Genomic DNA, 21140 nt, shown 5'->3' with positions numbered 1-21140 from the left:
TGGCGGTGAAAAAATAATTGTAAAGACCGCCGACGAGGTTTGTTTACTCCTAAACTTTTGCAGACAAATCTTTTAATCGGTTAATATTTGAATCGTTCTTTGAAGAAGTTAAACATACAGACTCTGCGCTTTCTGGCAAGGTATAACACGATGGGTTATGACAGGGAAACAGTATCGACACAGCGTTTGAATTTCGTCTGAAAAGTGCGGATCGCAGTAGGGTACGTCAATTAAAGCGTATTTATAGCAAATTTTAACTTTTATTTATAACATAACATAGCTGTGTGTATTTTCCTGATAGTTTAATAACCAAGGAATCCATTTTAAAAGAAAAGACAAACTGCACACCCTGACCCCTGTCACCCTTCGGCGCCTCGAATACAAAATTTTTCATCGCGAAGGAATTCGTCGTGGAGGATCACAATTGATTGTATTAATGCTAATAAAATGGACTAGGACACATTTTCTAGCGATATGAAAATATCACTCCAAGTAGTGAAGCAGTTCTAGTTTTAATTATGTTGTTTTAAATGAATTTAGTCCTTTTAGCATAAAACAAAAATAGCTGTAAGAGTCTATTAACATAGCTAAGCCTTATTTTTGATATGCTTTTATATATTTTTTAAGGCAAATGATTCTTGCAAGAAATTCACGACGAAAAAGATAAATTTATTCGAATAACCTACATTTTTTTGTGTTGCGTTCATCTTATCTTTCAAATAAAAAATGAATCTGTAGTATTTTCAAGAACTTAATTCTTACTTTATAGTTTTAGAAAGTGTTTCTAATGAGTGTTTTATTAATTAAGACATTAAAAACCAAATAAAGAGAATTTCTGTCATTTTTTTTTCTCCAGTTTTAGAAGATAGGAAATGATTACGTTACAGCGGCAGGAGATTAAAACTGTCACTTAACAGTCAGGTGGAGGGTAGGAACTATGATGATGATGATGCTCATTTATACAGGTGTCCATTCATACCAATGCTTTTTGCGCAGTAAAACAAAATAAATAATTTAAAACAAGTCATGTTGTATGAAACTGTGTGGCCTATGCCCTCGTCCGGGTCAGTGGTTTTGATGTTAGCGAAGACAGTTGTTCCCACACACATCACCAGACGACATCGCTGAAGCACACAGATCCAGAATCTTATCTAATGTACAGAACATGAAGCAACGTATGTAGTTCAGAGATTGTAAATTGATAACGGCATGGTCCACAATGCTGGAACAACAAAAAGTGTCAGTAAAGAAGGCACACAATCCAGTACAGTCAAAAACTCCAAAGCAACATGGCGGAACAAGCGACAGAAGTCATAAGTGGAAGAAGATGTCTATTGTAAGAAAGGACGCAGCACAAGCTCTTAAGATAAATCCACAGCAGAAACGAACTGCGCAATAAACATCACAGATGAGTAGAGAAACCAAAACATCGATGCAGATCCACAGAGGAGACAAAACGACAGAGAGCTGGTCCCCTCCAGTCCGTTAGGCGAAGGGACACCACTCTCATTTATATATATATATAACTATACTAGTAATAAACAATAAGCTAGTAAGGTAGGAATTATACTAGTACTAAACAGTCAGCCACTTGATAACATAGTTTACTATTACCCATGCTCGCATAAACGCAGTGAATTAAATGTTCGCCACTGCGTGAAATCAGAAACTCTTATTTCAATTCAAATCTCCTCTTTATAATAATAAATACCATAGCTGAATGTAATAATTCACTGTGTTATTAATTCATTCAATTTCAGCTCAGCAGATGTCAGCTCGTGTAGTTGGTGGCACAGCAGACGCAGGACGTCTAGAGATATTGCACGGTGGAACTTGGAACACAGTGTGTGGCAAGCGATTTGGACAGAGAGAGGCCTTGGTAGCCTGCAGGATGCTGGGATTTAACATGTAGGTAGTCTTACTGATTACGATTTTAAAACTATTGTCTCATTTCTCTCCAAAGAACATGTTTGTTTAATAAGTGAAGTATCCTTTTGATGAATTTGCTACTAAATGGGAGTACAATGTTTTTAAAGAGAATTCATGCCTTTGAGAAAAATATCCTTGCTCAAGAAGCAGTAAGTTGTTTTTTTTTTTTATTTCTTTGAAAAGTAACGGTGACAGTAGAACGTGACTAGACTCTAGACCAGGCTTAGAAGAGAAGTGCACTTAAAGAAGTCTCCAGGACTAGCTCGATATCATCTATTTAACAACATGTTATGGCACGACACTATTGTTTATCTCTTTCATGACAGCTGCTAAGAAAACTTTCTAAAGCTACAGCGACCTGCATTAGTTAAGGTTGTAGTTTTAACTTTAGTGCGATTGCTTCTATAAGTATAATCTTTCATTTGGGATTCCACCGCAGATTAATACCAATTAGACGCACTTAATCAAGTTTGTTTTTAATTTAGGGGAAAAAATTCCGAGGTTAAACGATTAATATTATATTTATATCTTGATTCCGTTTTTAAATTTCATACCTTTTTTTATTTGTTACACAGCATAACACAACTAAATGGCTGCGTAATTAACTCTGTGCATGGAAAAAAGTGGACACAGTTATTATGATCAACACATTTTTTTAATTAAAAATTATTAATTATGGGTTGCTGTTTCTTAGGTTCCTACACCGCTGTTAGATTAGTATAGCCATTGGCTTCGAATTACAAAGGAGAGATTCCTCCGTTGTGTAGTAGGTTTCTTAACAGGGTCTTTACATGTGATGTACTCCAAATGTAGTCTGTAAATGGACAAGAGTGGTGTCAGAGCCAGAAAAAAAGGGTTAATAAGTGTGGCAGGCCTTGCAATTGCAATGAGTTTGGTGAACGGGACGCATGGAATCAGTATTAACTCATGCAATCTAAGCAAAAAGGGGTTACAGGAAGATTGCAAAACACTCTCCTGGATAAAACATGTAATTAGTGTTACTTTTGATTACAGGCTTTTCTGGTGCTTAAAGAACGTATGTAACCTTCAGTCAGAAAATGTTAATTATTGCTTAAGAATTAAGGTTGCACCAAACCATTTACACAAGACTTCATAATACACTCTCAACAAAATTGTGATTTTTTCTGTATCAATTTTTTTGCAAATACCAATGCAAATTGCTTCACCAAATAACAACAACCATGCAGCACGACCCACCCAACCGAATTAAGCTTATAAACTGTAAATTCTTTTGGACACATGGTTGTCCTTATTTAGTCAAATTAAGTTGCAGGCGCCACTCCTGCTGGTGACATTTTGTCGGTTTCTTTAAGTTTAAACTTTGGAACTTTACTTCACTTGGAACCTGAAAACTTTGGTGTTCCACAAGCTATCCAAAGTTTTATAGAAGACACAGATGAGTATTATTTGTTGGCATAGTTGAATCGCATGTCTGTCACTTTTGATCAGTATTTTGTGTTCTGAAAACAAGCATTATAGCACTGTAGTCCTATATTTTTTATTCTATGCACTACTGTTTTAGCTGACTAGTATGTTTTGAACATTTTTTTTCTCTAAATAAAAAATCCGGGCTCCCATTAAGATCAGCTCCTTCGTGAATTGTATGTTTGCATGTGCGGGCATGCGTGTATGTGTGTGTGTGAGCATGTTATTTACACACGTTAATTTTATTAAGGTTTAAAAGTCTGTGTAATTTCAATGTTTATTGTCTTGTCCTTGTTTCTGATGTCGGACAGCACAACAGCAGTAGTCGTGGGGTCAGCCAAGTACGGAGCAGGCTCTGGTCCTATTCTGTTCAGTGACCTGCGGTGTGTGGGGAACGAAACCAGCCTGGCGCAGTGTCTACACTGGGGGCTCTACACACAGAGCTGTGAACACTGGGATGATGTCGGCGTCATGTGCAACATCAGTATGTAGACCAGTAATAATTAAACGTTTATAGTTACTCCAGTATTTTGTTGTTGTTGGTAAAAATTAAATCACTGTGTTGTTAATAATTGTTTTATTACTTTCAAATTATTGTTTGTACGAATAAGTTTAGAAATCAAGTGAGTTCTAAGGTGTGTAATACGCGTTGTTTTACTATTATTATTATTCAAAGAAAAAAAACAGTCAATAAAAGGTAAGCAAAGCAGATTCACGTTTCTGTTTTAGTTTCATCTAAAGAAGAGAATTTAAATATGACACAAAAGGTTATTATATCATACTTTTACAAAATTTTGTAAAGGAGAATATCGTTAACAGTATACAATACAATAATATATAGTCTCTATTGCTGTTCACGACAGAAATATAGTTTTTTTCTTTGTTAGAAGCACCAACAAATAATAAACTTTACACAGTCACCTTATCCCGCACAAATTTTCATTTTGTTTTAATTACTTAGCAAATTGTTAGAGAAACATTATAATTAATGCTTAATTTAAACGTTACACATAACATCAATTAATACACTTACGCTTACATGCACGACATACTGATAGAAGATTGAAACATACTTCACCGTATACACAGGTTGTCTTCAATCTACAGACTTTCCTCTCCCATCCCCCCGCCTGAGGCTGGACTGCAATTTACGGGGATGGTTTATAAGGGTTTGTCTCGGTCTACGCCTTCGCACTGATTTTCAGGGTTGAATCACCAGGTTCTTTAATATAATGTATTCGTGGGCCATACAGCTGTAGGAATCGTATCCACAACATAAGCCACTCAGTGAATGCTGCCATCTGCGCCTTTAGTTTGCCAAGCGCACTGGTCTCCAGTTTTGATCACAATGTTGGCGGCGTGGTGCGCTCACCTCTCTCACTGGCTTGTCATCGCCTTCACCAGGTGATACTGGAGCTAATGCTGCTTCTCAGCTAGGAAAGTGCATGGCCGACTCTCCTGACCTTTGGCTTTTCCTGCCTTTGTATGGTCTTGCTCTGTCTCCGTAGATGATTCCTTTGTTCTCGCTTTCTCGCCATCTGTCGGAGGGGGCGTGAGCGAGTATTCACCGAGGCTAGACGTGTTTTTCATCAGCTAGTAAGTACTCCGACAACAGTTTCTCGGAAATTACTTCTGGCAATCAAGTGATATAATTGGTTCGACTACTCCAACCTGTTCATTCTACTACAAGTGATATTTTGAGATAAAATTTTCTGCGGAAATCGTTCGAAAGGGATCGAAACTACATCTCTTGTTCAGTGAGAGCGATGTTCAAAAGGGCGGCTGGTTCTGCAGCAACAGCTGAAACATAAAGTTTACCTGTGACAGTGATTTGTGATTGGGTGCTGCCACACATTCTCACCTTTAGTTTCTCCAAGGATTCCTCGAGGCTTTCGAAAGTCCGACAGGTTGCAGACATATTCGGTACATGTTATTGTGCAGAATACTACGAGGTTTGAATGGTCCTCCTCTTTTAGTGCTAATATATTTTCACACCTGTATCAGTAGAGGCTCAAGCTACGTCTAATAAAGATTAGTAATTATCATTATCATCCTTTCTCTTTCTCACTCTGTGGAATATGCCGGCGGACGCGATCCAGCTGCGAATAAAGACCGGACCTTTTAGTCCGGTCTTGATGGTCATTCTACGGAAAAAGGCCGACATTGCGAGGCAACGAATCAAGGGACTCAAGCCAAGAAATCGTGTTATCCGCTGTGTCATTCTTCTCTATTTTATGTCACTGCTAGACAGGTGTGGAGATGTTGAACCAAATCCAGTGCTGTAACGATTCGCGATTCAGGCGATTTTTTTTTTTTTTTGGTTCTAGTTGGGTATTGTCTGTGATTCAAAGACGCGGCAATTTTCGCGCGGATTTATTTTTTCTTCGTCATCTAATGGGGGTTCTGACGTGTGACGAATGGAAACATGTTGGCAGAACGATCTAGATCAGACCTGGGAAAAGGCCGGCCCGCCTCCTGTCTCTGACCGGCCCGCCCGCTGGCGAAGGATAGTATATATACTATATGTACAGTACTGGGTAAAACTGAGGTAACTATATTAGTCCGGCCCTCTAAAACCATCCCAATTTCTCATGCGGCCCTTTGGGAAAATTAATTGCTCAGCGTTTTTGGCGAGAAGCTTCTGGTGAGTGGCATCAGCGTCTTGGTCTTTCGCATGTGGCTCTCGTGGAGTAAAGTTGTCGGAGGTCGGCTCAAGGCTGTCAAAGTTCTTCACTGCAACTCTGCCTGAGAAGTGTGTCGACTTCGGCAATTGAATTCAGAGATGCGTTAACCCTCTCTGTAACAGAGTGTATAGGGCTACAGTACCAGCTGCTGTTTGATGAAACCAGTAAAAACTGAGTCTGGTGAATGAGCGTCGGTCCTTGAGAGCAGAAGGAAAAATCAGCTTGAGGTGAAGACCTCGGGACATTGGTCTCTTGCATGTGACGGTCGGGATATTCAGCTACGAGACATCGGAGTGAATACTTGCGTGAATATACAGTGGAAACCTGTGTACGAGGACAGACCATCCATTGCATGCCCAACCGTCATATCTTCTACCGAAGGTGCCTCGGATATCATTCGCCAGTCAAAAGTTCGAAGGAACATCTGCGACAACCGTGACGACAATTCCCCGGAGTGGATTTAACGATCGTGGACTCAAGTTCGGTGGATTTCTGTTCAACAATGTGGGTGTGTGTGGACACTGAATCTTCTGACTGGTGACAACAGATTACTTGAAGAGTGGAGTGTCGAATGTCGGGGGAAATTTATCAACTTTCTACAGACGGGAAACAGTATGCTATAGACCTATTTCATTTTCTTCTTTCTTATCACAGCCACTTTTTTAATGATCATTTTTTTTCTGCTTTTTTTTTTTCTTTTCTCTTTTAAAACATTAAATGTGTTAACCGTTGGTCGGTCTTTTTTGTATTAAAAAAGAGTAAGAGTGTGGCGAGCGTGTTTTTACATGTAGATGTTATGCACGTTCGCATTCATATGAAACGGACCCTCCAACAAAACGTTACAAGTACCTTTGGACAAATTCTTAGAAAGATTGGAGAGAAAAATAGAGGAGCAACTGCAGAAGCAAGGTGAGAACTTTGAAAAATTATCAAAAATGTTAGATGACAATCAACACCGAACTGAACAAAAAATAGCCCAACTTAAAAATGATTTGAGTGAATTAAAACTCACACTTGACCAAAATTCTCGGGACATAAACAATCTATATATACAATGGACACGCACTCCAACTCACGTATGAACAAACTAGAGAAAGAAATGGATTCCTTAAAGAGTTTTTCCAGAATAAACAATGTGAAATTCATAGGTGTCAGAGAGTCGGGCTAAGAGGACTATAGGGAGTCTGCACGAAAGATTATGGAAATCCTAAACGATCACTCGAAAGTAAAAGACTGGACAACAGATAATATTGAGCGGGCACACAGAGTGGACCTACGTAAGGAAGGGGGAAAATACTCCCGCCCCATAATTGTACGCTTTTACAAATTGGGAGATAAGATGGCAGTACTACAAAATTCTGAACTGAAAAAAGCCCTCAGGAATAACGGGATTAAAGTCACTGCCGACCTAACAAAAAGACAGAGAGCAGAACTAGACCGAGTAAAAAAAGAAGGAAAATTTGGATTTTATAAGAACGGAAAACTTCACATTGAAGAACGACTAGTGATACAAGAACGCAAGAAGCCTCCAGCCTGAACCTCCATCGAAGTCATGAAGCTCGTAGAGAAGAGACCGGAGATGCCTGTGCGGACTTATCTCCAGTGCCCCTTCATCTCTCAGATAGAACCAAGTCAAGAGAGACAACCAGGAGTCTCCCCTCTCCTATGGAGAGGAGACAACCACGTGCAACGAGAGAGGCCACTCTAGCAACAGGTCCCAGCCGCTCCTCACTGACATGTTTCAGCAGTGTCCAATTACCACTCGGTCTGGACACCCGAGGAGACAAGAAAGGTATCGTAGGGATGTGGCCCTGCCCCCAGCCTGACTAATCCACAGAAAACACTAACCTTTCTGTGTTGGAACGTGGAAGGTCTGATACAAAAACTCTGTGAGTCTGATTTTGTTGACTTTATCATGTCGTTTGATGTATGCTGCTTAACAGAGACATAAAGCGGGACGGTCTAGACAACGATCAATTGTTCATACTTTGTAACCGTAACATTTTCTGGTATGTATAAACTTCTGGTAAATTATATATATATATAGCCTTCTTCACATACTAAATTGCCTCGAGTTATCTTTTCATTGGGGTGATTCATGCTGGGGGCTCGTAAATCTAAGTATACAGAGTAAATTAGCAATTGGGTAGAAGCGCATGGAATGGAGATGTCGACGTGATATCGACGGTGTGTTAGACCGAGTGACAGAAATCATACCACCTACCAAATCAACGGAACCTTGCCCCAGGTTCGCAACACTGTGATTTTCCATTTACGAATTTCTGGTAGTATCTACTCTAGACGATTTTTCTCAAATTATCCTTGTTTCATTACAGAAATGTAGTCTGCATACTCTTTACGCGATTCTAAGCAGTTTTATTTTGCCTTTAGAATCCCTTTAAGCTGCATCGACGTCGGCACAACCACCTGTAGTGGTTGAGATCGGCCGGATCACAAGACATCTTGTATGATGCAACTGTTCCCGTGACCTCCCACTCACTTTTCTACAGTGCTTCGCAAGGCGTCCTTGCTTTTTACACAGCACAATCCGGACCATTCCCAGTCGTGTTTGTTAGGGGTTCCCGGATCTTATTTATCCTCCTCACTCATTGAGTCTGATGCTGCATATCACTCTTCTTAAATGCCTTGTAGTATTGGTGGTCTCACTGGTGTCTCTCTGGTACCGGTGCTCGTTGTTGACTTCCTCTAGTCTTTTGACTCCTTGTCTGTCAAGGTGTCTTTTCGTGTCCGGCGGGTTGTTGCCAAGGAATGCAATGTAGAAACCATGTACATGTACTGGAAAATGAATAAGAATGAGAACGGTGACAAAGAGACAGAGTATTTGATGGACACGGTTAAACCTTAGAACTTTAGGCGGTAACAAGATTGAAAAAGTAATCAGGCCCGAGATCCATGACCAACGCAGTCCTTACTGCTCGAGTGGTCTTTCTAGTCGTTGCTGGCTTTACACAACTAACTACCCTGTACTCTTACTAAGCCATTACGCGATTGACAGTTGCAGTACACTCACATAATAAACACTTCTGTCGCGTGTAGCAACAAATCCAGTCGCTCTCCAGTTCAGAACAAACGACACGCACACGCGAGAACGCTACAAATACACGTTTAATAAAAACAACAACAAAAAAAAAAAACCAAACAAAGATGAAATAAAAGGAATACGGGAGGAAACACAAAAGAAAGCAAGGGGTTGGGGACACCTACATCTACCAAGCACTACTCCCTCGCTTCTACATTCGTTCCCTGAAATATCACTCGAATGTTCTCAAACAGATGCCTTACAGCTAAACGTCGCTTCGTTCTATCAACGGATTCTCACACAGTCACACAGATAATCGTCATTCAAATGTTCCCAAACAGAAGCATTATAGATGAATGCTACATAAACGTACTCACAGTTCAAGAGGTTCACAGTTCTTGCAACGGAATTTTTCTTCCCGCCAAACCTTTCTCCATGGTGGCCGCTCCCTTTCTCTATCCTTTTTTCTCCTTCCACCCCCCCCCCCCCGCCAAAATACGTCACAAAACAAAATTGCCTCAGACTTTAGTGACGCAGCAGCCCCCTCCTCCCCTCTAGGACTAAAACTCGGGCTGAGCCAGCATGCGACACGCGACAACTTCCACACCCTTCATTCAAACAAAACTAGGAGTAGAATAACATTTGCACATTACGTGTGTTATGCAGTCAATCGCACAGACAACAAAAATACACTATTTAACAAAATAACTACATCTGTGTTGTGACAGCCACACCAATGACAGCCCGGTTGTATGGCGGGACGTCAAAGGCAGGACGTCTACAAATATCGGTCAACGGAGAATGGACTACAGTGTGTGAAGGTGGATTTGAACAGAGCGAAGTAGAGGTGGCCGGCAGGATGCTGGGACTCACCAGGTCAGTAACCCATTGTTTTAACACCGCACCATCCAACAGCAAGATGTCAAGCATGCATTGTATTATTCTAGTACAGTGGTACCTCGACATACGCGTGCCCTGACATACGAGTGTTTTGAGATACGAGCCGCCGAGCGAGCGATATTTTGCTTCGAGATAAGAGCAAGATTTGAGATACGAGGAATTCGCACATACAACCGCTGCACACGACCCAACATGTTGGGCGGATGTTGGGGTCGTGTGCAGCGTCTAACAGTTTCCCCCACCTCAGACTAGACTCAGTCTGTGTTGTGTGCTTGTTTCCCTCGTTTTCGAAGCATTTTTGATAAGTTGGGTTCACGTTTTTTTGCTTTTTGTACATTTACAAAACATTATCACATTTATTTTTATAACCATGGGTCCGAAGAAGAAGATGATGTCTACTGAATTAAAGCGCGAAATCGTAGAAAAACATGAGCAAGGTGTGCGAGTAATTGACTTTGCGATGATGTACGGTGTAGCACATCAATGATATGTTCTGAGCTTAAACAGGAGTTGATAAAGGGTACAACGCCAGCTAGGGCGTTACAATAATTTCTAAGCTCCGGACTTCTCTCCATGAAAGATGGGAGAACTATTGACTGTGTGGTGAAGAGAAGCGCTTCAAGGAGGAACCTTAAACAAAGCATTCATGGTGTGAGAAGGACGAGCGATTTACGGTGATGCTGAAGCAATCCCACACACTTCACAAAACGAAGAATTTAATATGTTTTATAGAATATGTATTTGTTATTCATAAATAATGTTTCTTGTAAATACACTTTTTCTTATTCAAAAACACTTAACAAAACAACTGAGGTGGTGTTTTGGGAGCTGGAACGGATTAATGGCATTTCATTAATCTCAATGGGGAAAATTGCTTTGAGATACGAGCAATTTGACATACGAGCAAGGTTACGGAACGAATTAAACTCGTATGTCGAGTTACCACTGTATTTAGAAAACATCACGTGTGTCTCTTAGCCTTCATAAATTAAAAAAAAAAGGTAAAACTGTATCTAATGTGTCTTTCTATTTTAACTTACTTGGCGACGACTCCAGATAACAAGGATCGATGACATCGGTAACATTTTGAGCATATACTGAGAACATCTTCAGACTATGAAGGAATCTTATCATATTATCAAAATCAAAATCAAATCAAAATCAAAATCAAAACAGACTTTATTGTCTGCCCAGGAGGACAGAAATTTGTCTTTGCTCACATACCCATACAGACAATGACAAAGGGGATTGTTGCTTCACTTTCTTTACTACAACTCAAGTTCGCTGTGACAGTGAGTGAGCACGCGAGAGATTGCGGATCGACATCAGCTGTCATCTTGCAATCTTCGTAGAAGCAACACAAAGACACTTAACTCATGTGGCTTGTAGATGTTTGATCACACTCATCAGAGGAGGTCATCGTGCAGTTGACAGTGTGGCCTGTATCGATCAGCTATATAAACAAGGTACAGAGATATGACCACCAGTGCATGTAGCTCAGCACTCGTCAGAGGACTGTGGACTGTACTGCAGGGCCAAGCACCTGATGAATCTTACCCTTCATTTTTGCCCATGCAAACACCTTTTTTTCTTTTTCTGATTTGTGGTCCTGTGTTGTGAGTAGTGTCATGCGCTTTGCAGCAGCAGATCGTTCGCGCTCACAACTGTGGTCTTTTTTAGCCGTCCGATCGTTTGATTCTAACTTTCCTTTTGGTTTTCTGCAGCTGCTAATGTTTTATTGGTGTACTTTTCTGTAACATTTCGGCGCATTGAGCGTTTCCCAAGGATTCGGATTTTGCGCGTTATAAGTCTCCTTCATATCATATATATATCATATAACTTTTGATTGCTTTTGCGTACGATGCTGCTGTTTTTTTTTTTAGTTATAATAGGAATGTATTTATTATGTTACTTTTACCTTAGTGACATGATTTTCTTAAAGGAACAGGCATAAAAATTACGTGATACATTTTGTTATAGTTGTTCTTTAAGCCTTAAAAAAAGTTTTCAATCCACCCAATGCATGTTTTATCATCTCATTAGATTCAAAGTAAAATATAAAATGATGATATCAAACTATTTAAATACGTTTTACAATAAATTATACATTTGGTAATTCTATAGAAGTAGACGACAGATTTAAAGTTAAGAAAATAAACTGTGAGAAAATCATAGAGACTGAGTTTCGAATTTCACAATTACCACTTATACTCTGAAAAACGGATTTGAGGCGATACGTGAAAGCTTATTTTAGCTACTATTGTGCAAAGAAGAAAAAAATCAATGCACAAGAAAAATACCAATTGGCCGTTACAAGATGGATTTTTAGCGACAGCTGATAGAAGCAAGGGAAGCTGCAATCTGTGTAAAAACAGTTTACAGACATGATGTTGTATTGAATGTTTTCAACTGTGAAAAGGCTAGGTACTTTCTGTGTGTGTGTGTGCTCAAACATATGTACAACGTCTACTACAAGTACAATATATCTGATCTCAGGAGGTTTATTTTGTTTTCAATGCCCTCCTTTTAATTTTTGAAAAAAAACTGGACCAACGACTTCTTTTAAGATCTTTGGTTGGGTACATGAATAAACAACATCGAAACTCTATATTATTGTGTGTAGCATTCTCTTTATTAACCATATGCTTCGAATCGTTCAGCAATTTGTCTGTCAAACCAGTTAATATCTTCTGACAATGAAATGGCTATGGATTTAAAATGTGGTGCTTCTATTTGTTTATTTGTCTATTATTCTTTGTTAGTTCTTTCTTTATGATACGCGATGTTTTTGACAAAACATACTTTTCTAGTCTAAATAACTTCACAGCTATGATAAATGTGTTCTAGGTTTGTTCCCAGCATAACATCCTATATTATAATTTTAAAGGAAAACAGAGGGGAAGACGACGGCTGTATTTCAGCGGTCTTGATGTGGTGCTAAGGTCTTTACACTAAATGACTTAATGGCGTACAGTGTGATCTCGGCATTTAAAGTTGTTCGCGTTTGACTATTTTGGTCCTCGACCAATCATTGTATTAAATTTCTATGGGGGTTTTCAACCACTTGACTACCATAAATATCTGCATGGGGCACCCCAATTACCCATGATACTCAAACACGAAACAAAGAATAGAGCGTCACTTTGTTTATCGATTTTAAACATCAACCTGAATGGTTTGCTTTTTGCAGTTATCGGTAGATATAGGCGAATTAAACCTAACCTGTAATTTAACTTTCCAAATCCTATCCGTCTATTAATCATTCGCTAGCAAAGTACTCAATTTGCACCTGCGATCAACAAGCGCCGTAACAGTTTACTACGTCACGTTAGCAGTGTACTACGTCACCTTGGTACAGCATTCACAACATTGCCTGCAGTCAACATCAATAATAGAGAGAGAGAAACAGGATTATTCGTTCGCTGACAGTCTCTATTTCTCCTGGTTCTGAATAACTGAAAAACTGTTACATTAGCACGAGAGGTGCAGACTTTCAACCTCCAAAGAACCCGACCTGTTGCTGTGATTGGTGTTGACGGCTGACAATGTTGTGAATGGTGTACTAACGCTACGTAATACACTGTTAGTGTTAAGTAGTACGCCATTAATGTGACGTAGTACACGGTTAGTGTGACGTAGTGCACTGTTAGTGTTACATAGTACACTGTTAGCGGCGCTCGCTGATCGCTGGTGCGAAAAGTAGCGGATAATTAATTAAGGGATGAGCTGGACACTGTCGCTGATATCTAGCGATATCTAGAAAAAAAAACTCAACTCAAACCGTTTAAATTGATCTTCCGACAAAGTAGACTTGTCCTGTGATACTTACACAATACCCTGAATTTCACTTACCCTTTGTACACAAACTTTAGCACCTAAGTCCTAAGAGAACTTGTTAGTGCTAACAGTACATGAAAGAGGTGAATATTAATAACATAAAGATAGAATTTATATCTAAGTATTAGAGTGATTCATTAATTGTTGTTTATTTACTTACGGGTTCTTGCTAATGGCAAAAGGAACAAATGACAATGAAAGTGTGTATGAGTGCTATGCATGTGTCTGAATTAGCTTAGAATGACATGGCTGACTAGATATAACTGACAACAATAATCAAACACTAAAAGACCATTAAAACAGTTGACACAGCAAAGACAGTAGGTCCGTAGTGAACCTTAACCCTTCAACCTGCAGGTGGTAAGTTTGTAAATACATGTATGTGTATTATCTGTTGGTTAACAGCACTGGGCAAGCAGCTGTGAAGTATCTTCTAGTAAACGATGGCTCACGATTTCAATTTGATTATATGGAGTGTCAAGGAATGGAAACAAATCTTCAACAATGCGATATAGGACAACTTAACAAAAGCAACTGCCTCAATGTCGGTATCATTTCTGACTTCGAAAACTTTAGTAAGTAAAAAAGAAATGTTTTTTTTTCAAGGAGTTTAATGTCTTCATTAGGGTATTTTTTCTTTTAAGTAAGGTATATATTTACAGTAAACAGAGCTAAAATACATAAGATTTACGTTGCAATGAATGCGGATGACTAAGTCCTAAACATGCGAAAACCCAGATAATATAACAGACTTTTAAACAAATGGTAAAGGGGAAAGGTTATAAGAGGAGGGGAATCTTTTAGAGGGAAAAAGGGAAAAAAATATTTTTCAGTTTGAAGCTGATGTAATGAATTTCATGAAGTTAATTAAGTTCATGAAGCATGAGCGTTTGGCAGTTTGTAAAGAACACTTTGTGGTTCTCGTTAACCTTAAGGGTTCTAAAATATGACTGAAAAGATGAACTTCAAGATACAAATAAATTGCAAGAGATGGTTACAACACTGGTATTGTTAATAATGAACAGCCCTTTATATTTATACAATCTTTCTCACAACCTATTAATGTAAGGGTGATTTTTGTACTCGACCTTAAGAACTTTAAAACATTTTTTTTCTTAAAAGACTGCCCAGGGATCAAGCAAATGTAAAATATTTCTTTGATTCTTTTCTACGTCAAGTAGGTCTGCCAAAGCTCCAGCTGCACACATTTAAAAAGTGAATATAATGTATCATTAATGACAATTAATCAGCCGCTTACTAAAATAATTCCTGGAAATATTAGTTTTAAGAAGAGAATTACATTCTCATAACACAACCTTTTGTTACAATCTGTGACAGAAATTCATTTGCACGATAATTGCAAATGTTATATTATATAAGTCCGCCGATTGCACATGCATAAAGACTAATATTCTTTATTAGGAAGAAAATGTCTTAATATACTAAAACTAAAACTAATTACATTCTAAGAAAAACTAATTGTAAACATAAGAGTGAAAAACATTGCTTTAAACTGAATTAAATTATGTTTTAAAATCTTGTGATATGATCGTGTGCCTAATATTAAAATATGTCCTTTACGAGAAGTGATGGGAAAAAAGACCTGAAAATATTCAAACGCTTGTTGTTTGAGTTTGTGATCAGCAAACAACTATACAACAGATGACATGCACGTGATGACCTTTCACCTCATTGTTACAGGTCTGCGACTGACAGGACCTCGCCGTACAGACAGTAACATGGGGCGTGTAGAAGTGAAGATTGGAAGTAAACAATTTAGCACAGTGTGTGTAAACAACGAGAAAACTGCCGCAGTCATCTGCAGACAACTCAATTTAGGCCCGTGAGATACTTTATCTTTCTTTTGTCAAAAATAAAACAATGGGAAGAAAATTTTAGACACAAAGACTAAACTGCTGATTTAGTTTTTTTCTTTAAAAAAAACTTTACAATGAAGGGAGGCAGCTATAAGACTGCAGAGAGTTGAGTATGAAACAGAATAAGAGCTACTTGCTTGTATTATCTCAATACAGGAGACATTAACTTGTGTAATTGCGATGTGAAATGTAAAAGATATCCAATACTTATCAATGAAATATCCGATTTATATATAATTATGTTCCTTAGAAAGGAAGACCACTAAAAAAATTAATCAAACACTGTTTGACATTTTTCAAACAGAGATAGAGCTACACTGATAGACGGTTTGTTGTTCGGACAAGACAAGAAACCTTTACTTCAAGTTACATTTGTTTGTGATGGAAGCGAGAGCAGCCTGGATGAATGTGGACGAAATAACACTGCGAAGGGATGTTATTCCAATGATGTTGGCGTCTCTTGCAGCAGAAGTTTTTGTGAGATTTTCTGATTTCTGTTTTGTGAAAACATCTTTGGCATTTTTGTTTCGCGTCTTTATGGTAAGGAACATTATGATAATATTTTATTAATTCCTTGTCTCATAAGTATATGAGACCTTCCAACCTACACATTTTACATTTACACAGTTAAAGCTATATGTAGCGGTGTGCATAGTACAGTACACTTGTCTTTATAGCAGAAAGTTGCTGACTTGAGCTTCGTTGCAAGCAGGGACTGCAAAACTCATTGTGTAACAAGTTTGATTCATATAACAAAGAATTATTTTTCTATTCTTCTGTCCATATGTCATGCCCTATAAGTCCTGTATTTTCTCGTGCGTGCATGTGTCGGTGTGAAAGACAGAGGGGTGTAATACGTGTAAGGTTTTGAATAAAAGTGTTTTTAATTTTTCATTAACAGTCTTTTCTTTGATACATTCATTTGCTTAATAAAATGTTGATAATATATATCAATAGAAAACATTGCTTTATTCCTGCTTGTTTAGTTCCTTGTAGGTTCCATGACCATTTTTTGCAGACAAACATCTTTTAATAGTTTCTCGGGACGAAAGGTACCCGTTTATGGAAGGAGCAAACAAAGCTCTAATGTGCGTAACACCACGAACTTATCAACGGGTATCTGAGTACACATGGACAGACACAGCTGGCGGTCGTCCTAATGGCGAGTTTCTGATGTTTGACAAACTGACTAAAGAGTACAATGGACGACAAGTGGAATGCTGCACCAGCTGTCGTGGGAAGGATTTTAGTTCTGATGATATGATGTTCAGTGACACTCATGTGCTAAAGGTTTACTGTGAGTAATTATTACTATAGCAGTGTCTACTTGTAATTAACTTTTAAAAAGAATGACATCATGCAAGCAATAAAAAGTATTTTAAGTAACTAAAATAATTCAAAGTCTTGTTATAAATGTCTAAATACTTCAATAAAAAAGCATTACATTAAAAAAATAATTAAGATAAATTTTATTATTTTTATGATCTTCCCTTAATTCCAGATAATACAAGAACAAAAAAGTTCTTTTTCAGAATAAACAATACTGTAAAAACCGTAAAAATCGTGTGAAAAACTCATACTCGGTTTTTTAACGATACACAATTCAGACAAGGCGGGAACAACTACTTTAAACTTTTACAATTTGCAGATAAGCCGTTGATTACAATAACATGGACTAACAACACCGGGGAACAACAGCCCTTGTCAAGTCTTTCTGATTTAAAGCCTGGACACAACGTGACCCTGTGGTGTAAAGCTGACAGCAACCCTCCCCCCGCGTCCATCACGTGGTCAGGAAGAGTGAACAGCACGACTGGGGAGTTACGGATCCTAGCGGCAGACCACGTGACACACAGCGGTGTGCACACCTGTACCGTCGTCACTGAAACCGTTGATGATGACGACAGACTTCCGCTGACCTCATCTTACGAGCTCAACCTCAGTGTTCAAGGTTGACATTTTCACTTTCATTGTTTTTCTAATAATAAACGTACTTTACAATTTTTTCCTTAATCCATATTCATGACACTATTTAAAGGGACGAGGATGTAACACTAAACATTACACTTTGACACAACACGTGTCACATGATTTGCGTGCTACTACCAGCAGTACGAGTTGCTGCTTGTTATTATTTCTCGAGTCACGTGCCCGATGTTATTGTACACCTGCTGCGACACATATACAGAAGGGCGAGTACAGGTAAGCGATTTAAACATAGCTTGCAAGACATCTGGTATAACGGACATTTTTGTCCAAGATATTCTCTGACCTCTATAACATCGAGTGTTTTTTTTTTTTAAAGATATGTTGACCTCTCTATCGATTTGAATGCGTATCGTAGTCAGTAATAAGTATTCATAATTCCTTATATTAATTGAAATGATCAGACATAAATCTGTTGTACTAGAAAAAAGAATTATTTAAACAGCATTTAGTTTGTGTCTATTTGATAGTGTTGTTTATTTTTGTGTGTGTGTGTGTGAGAGAGAGAGAGTGTAAATGAGAGACAGAGATCAAGATTTTAATTCTTTTAATTCTACCAATTTATTTTGATTTACTTTTGCAGGTGTTTCGGATTTATGTTTCGTACTTCCTAAGCCCATTTGACTTCGTGTACTCTGTATCTTGTAATTTTCTTGCTGTTTTATCAAACTTAGTGCTCTTTAAAGATGCAGTTGGAAGCGGGTCAAAGGTCGCTGACGTCATTCCAACTTTTTTGGTCAAGTCGTTGCTAGGCAACAACTCTTTGCCTTCCTGTCCATCCAACAAAGAGCATGAGGACAAATATTTGGATCAGTAACCTTTGATAAATCTGACCAATCATAATTCACTCCTTGTATGAAAAATATTCTGTTTTGTTGTATTTATAAATGAACACACATAACTAACTGAAATTCACAATAATATCAATAATATCGAAGCTAACGATACATAAATCGTTAAATAAATTTACTAATGGTATCTCTGATTGCTAGCCTTATAGGATGTGAAACGACATCGTGCAAGTCATGACCAGCTACTTAAGCTAACATTAGACTACACGTGACTCTTGTGATCCCCACACAAAATCTTTCATGTTTGCTTGGATAGTCCAGAATCCCTTTTGTGTTGAATGCTTCTGTATCTTAACATAGATGAAACTATATCACACAAATTACACAATATACGAGTATCAGTAATGTCATTTTCTGTACTATCGTAAGAAAAGTAATAAAAATGGTGATACCAATAAGCTGTATTCGTCGCATTTAGATACCAAAATTCGTATTTGAGTCCTACAGAGGTAGATTGTGGCAACCTGTACTTAAAAAAATTATATTAGCAGTTAGCTCTAGTTCTGACTACAGGAATGTAGATAGACAAAGCGAGAGTTGCTGTTTAATTAATGTGTATTTTATATGATTTGTATTGCAAAACATTGTCAGTTCTATGCGAATCTTACTTTATTCACTATTAGCCTTCTTCTTAATCGTTGTTAAAAAAGCTTTTTTTTCCTTTGTTGCAGATTGAGCTATTCTGACACGTTCCTGTTACAGGATTAATATCACGTAAATCTCTTGAGGAGAAATATCTACTGGGATAAATTTAAATGACAAAATTGTGATGTTTCAGTAACTAAGAAACTACTACTACTACTAAAAATAATAATAATAACATCATTTGTTTAGTACGTAAGCTGACATTACTTCTATTGCAACACACCCATGTGACTAAATATCTCACGAGTTTTTTAATGATTTTTACAATTTTCTTAAGTTGTACAAATGATACTTTCTTCATTGAACATAGTAAGATTTCTTAACATGCTGGGTGTTTGTTTTCGTTGTCTATGCACTGTATTTTAAATGGCTGTTGAACCGCATGAACTTGTTCTTTTTGCAGGCAGCTATGTGCGTGGAAGAAGTGGCCATACACGGTGACCATAGAAGTCTGGATCACAAACAAGTGCAATAATACAAATTTTATTCAACCTATCTAAATTACATTTTCATTCTTTTTAGTTTTACTCCTTTTTTCTTGGTCTCTCAATAGTCTGCATAATGCTTATTTGACGAGGCCGTTCAGCTTTGAACATTGCTTTTAATCTCTAGTCGTGTTTTGGTAAGAGCTTATCTGTGTCTCGATGACTATGGTACACATGTCTTCGGTACCCTTGCAAACAATAACAACATCATATATTCACGGCCTGCATTCTCATCGCAAGACCAAGTCTCTTCACATGTTCCCCTTCAACCTTTGGTACCAGTCAAAGGAATAATGAACATTGTAATACTGATGTGACAATAGTCACGTGAGTAAGATGACATAAAGAAGCTCTGAGCTGAGTCTCTCGAAATGGATTTCAGATTTCTCAGTGTTTCGAATCCGGGTATTTATTTAAATCCCGATCCATAATCTGTTCTCACATTGCACACAGACGGTCACGTTATAAACCTTTGACACATTGTCTGTGTGTGATGTTCATTGTTTTACGTTTTACGTCTATGACATTATAATACAAAATTATGTTAATCAAATAGAATGGTCCTTAATTACAACAACATTCTTATATGCATCCACTATTTCTTGCAATGTTCTACTTTTCTACTTTCCTTTCACAAGGCTAACATAAAAGACTGTATTTTTATTATTTTGTCTCGTGTGTCGTCATCTCTAAGGTATTAGCAATATTCAGTGTTCTTGCCAGACTCTTTTCTCGCCAGTTTTCTTTTGGTCAGCAGGAGAAGGAAGACGTGCTTTGGACTCAACAGTGTGACAGGACTAAACATCCACTGGTGTGCTGCCTTCATTTCCTGAAAACTGATAAAATGAAATAAATTAGACTTTTAGAAATGAGTATTATAGTAAACATCAAAATGGAACATTCGAATTTGTTGTTTGTGTTTCGATTACCTTTTATATGTTTCTGTGTGTGTGTGTGTGCGTGCGAGTGCTGTTGTCTGTGTACTTTGTCTCTGTACCTGTTGTACTTACTTTGGTGGAGTAGAAAGTTAGACATGAGATTGAAAAACAACAGAACGAGACAAAATATTTAAAAGCCTAGTGTCGTTATCGTGAGTGACATTACTTCATATCTTGTCACAAAATATTCGCTGGGTGTCAACAATAATCAAGATACCGCTCCCTTTCCAATAGAGAATAATAACATGAAATGGAAGCAGGTGGAAATTTCGGCAACAAAATATTGTCATTTTTTCTAAAAATCTTCATATATTGTAAGACATAAAAGAACAGACAATTAGGAGCGATGAAGAAAGAGAACGCCAATAACTCACTGAAAAGTTCTGAATTAAATGCTTTCGTTGCTTACAGAATATTGCTGCTATCAAAGTCAAATAAAGAAATTTTATAATTCATTGACCGAAGGATCTTCAAGTAAAACTAAGCAGACGAAATTCCGCAGAATGGTAGCATTACCCTATT

The 21140-nt window shown here is 37.9% G+C and overlaps 1 protein-coding gene across 1 annotated transcript in view; it reads left to right on the top strand.

Moving 5' to 3' along the window:
* LOC112569476 (deleted in malignant brain tumors 1 protein-like) overlaps positions 1-18587 on the top strand; it is a 40111-nt gene extending 21524 nt beyond the window's left edge. Inside the window, exons 8-15 of the mRNA XM_025247277.1 lie at positions 1761-1908; positions 3687-3859; positions 9828-9975; positions 14242-14411; positions 15538-15679; positions 16018-16190; positions 16732-17010; positions 17362-18587. Of these exons, the coding sequence (XP_025103062.1) occupies positions 1761-1908; positions 3687-3859; positions 9828-9975; positions 14242-14411; positions 15538-15679; positions 16018-16190; positions 16732-17010; positions 17362-17669 (1541 nt within the window). The 3' untranslated portion in view covers positions 17670-18587. The remainder of the gene's footprint in view (positions 1-1760; positions 1909-3686; positions 3860-9827; positions 9976-14241; positions 14412-15537; positions 15680-16017; positions 16191-16731; positions 17011-17361) is intronic.
* The last annotated feature ends 2553 nt before the right edge of the window (positions 18588-21140 follow it).

This window comes from Pomacea canaliculata, linkage group LG7 (assembly GCF_003073045.1).
Source record: "Pomacea canaliculata isolate SZHN2017 linkage group LG7, ASM307304v1, whole genome shotgun sequence".
In the NCBI taxonomy this organism is placed as follows: domain Eukaryota; kingdom Metazoa; phylum Mollusca; class Gastropoda; order Architaenioglossa; family Ampullariidae; genus Pomacea; species Pomacea canaliculata.
This window is presented reverse-complemented; position numbering and strand designations above follow the sequence as displayed.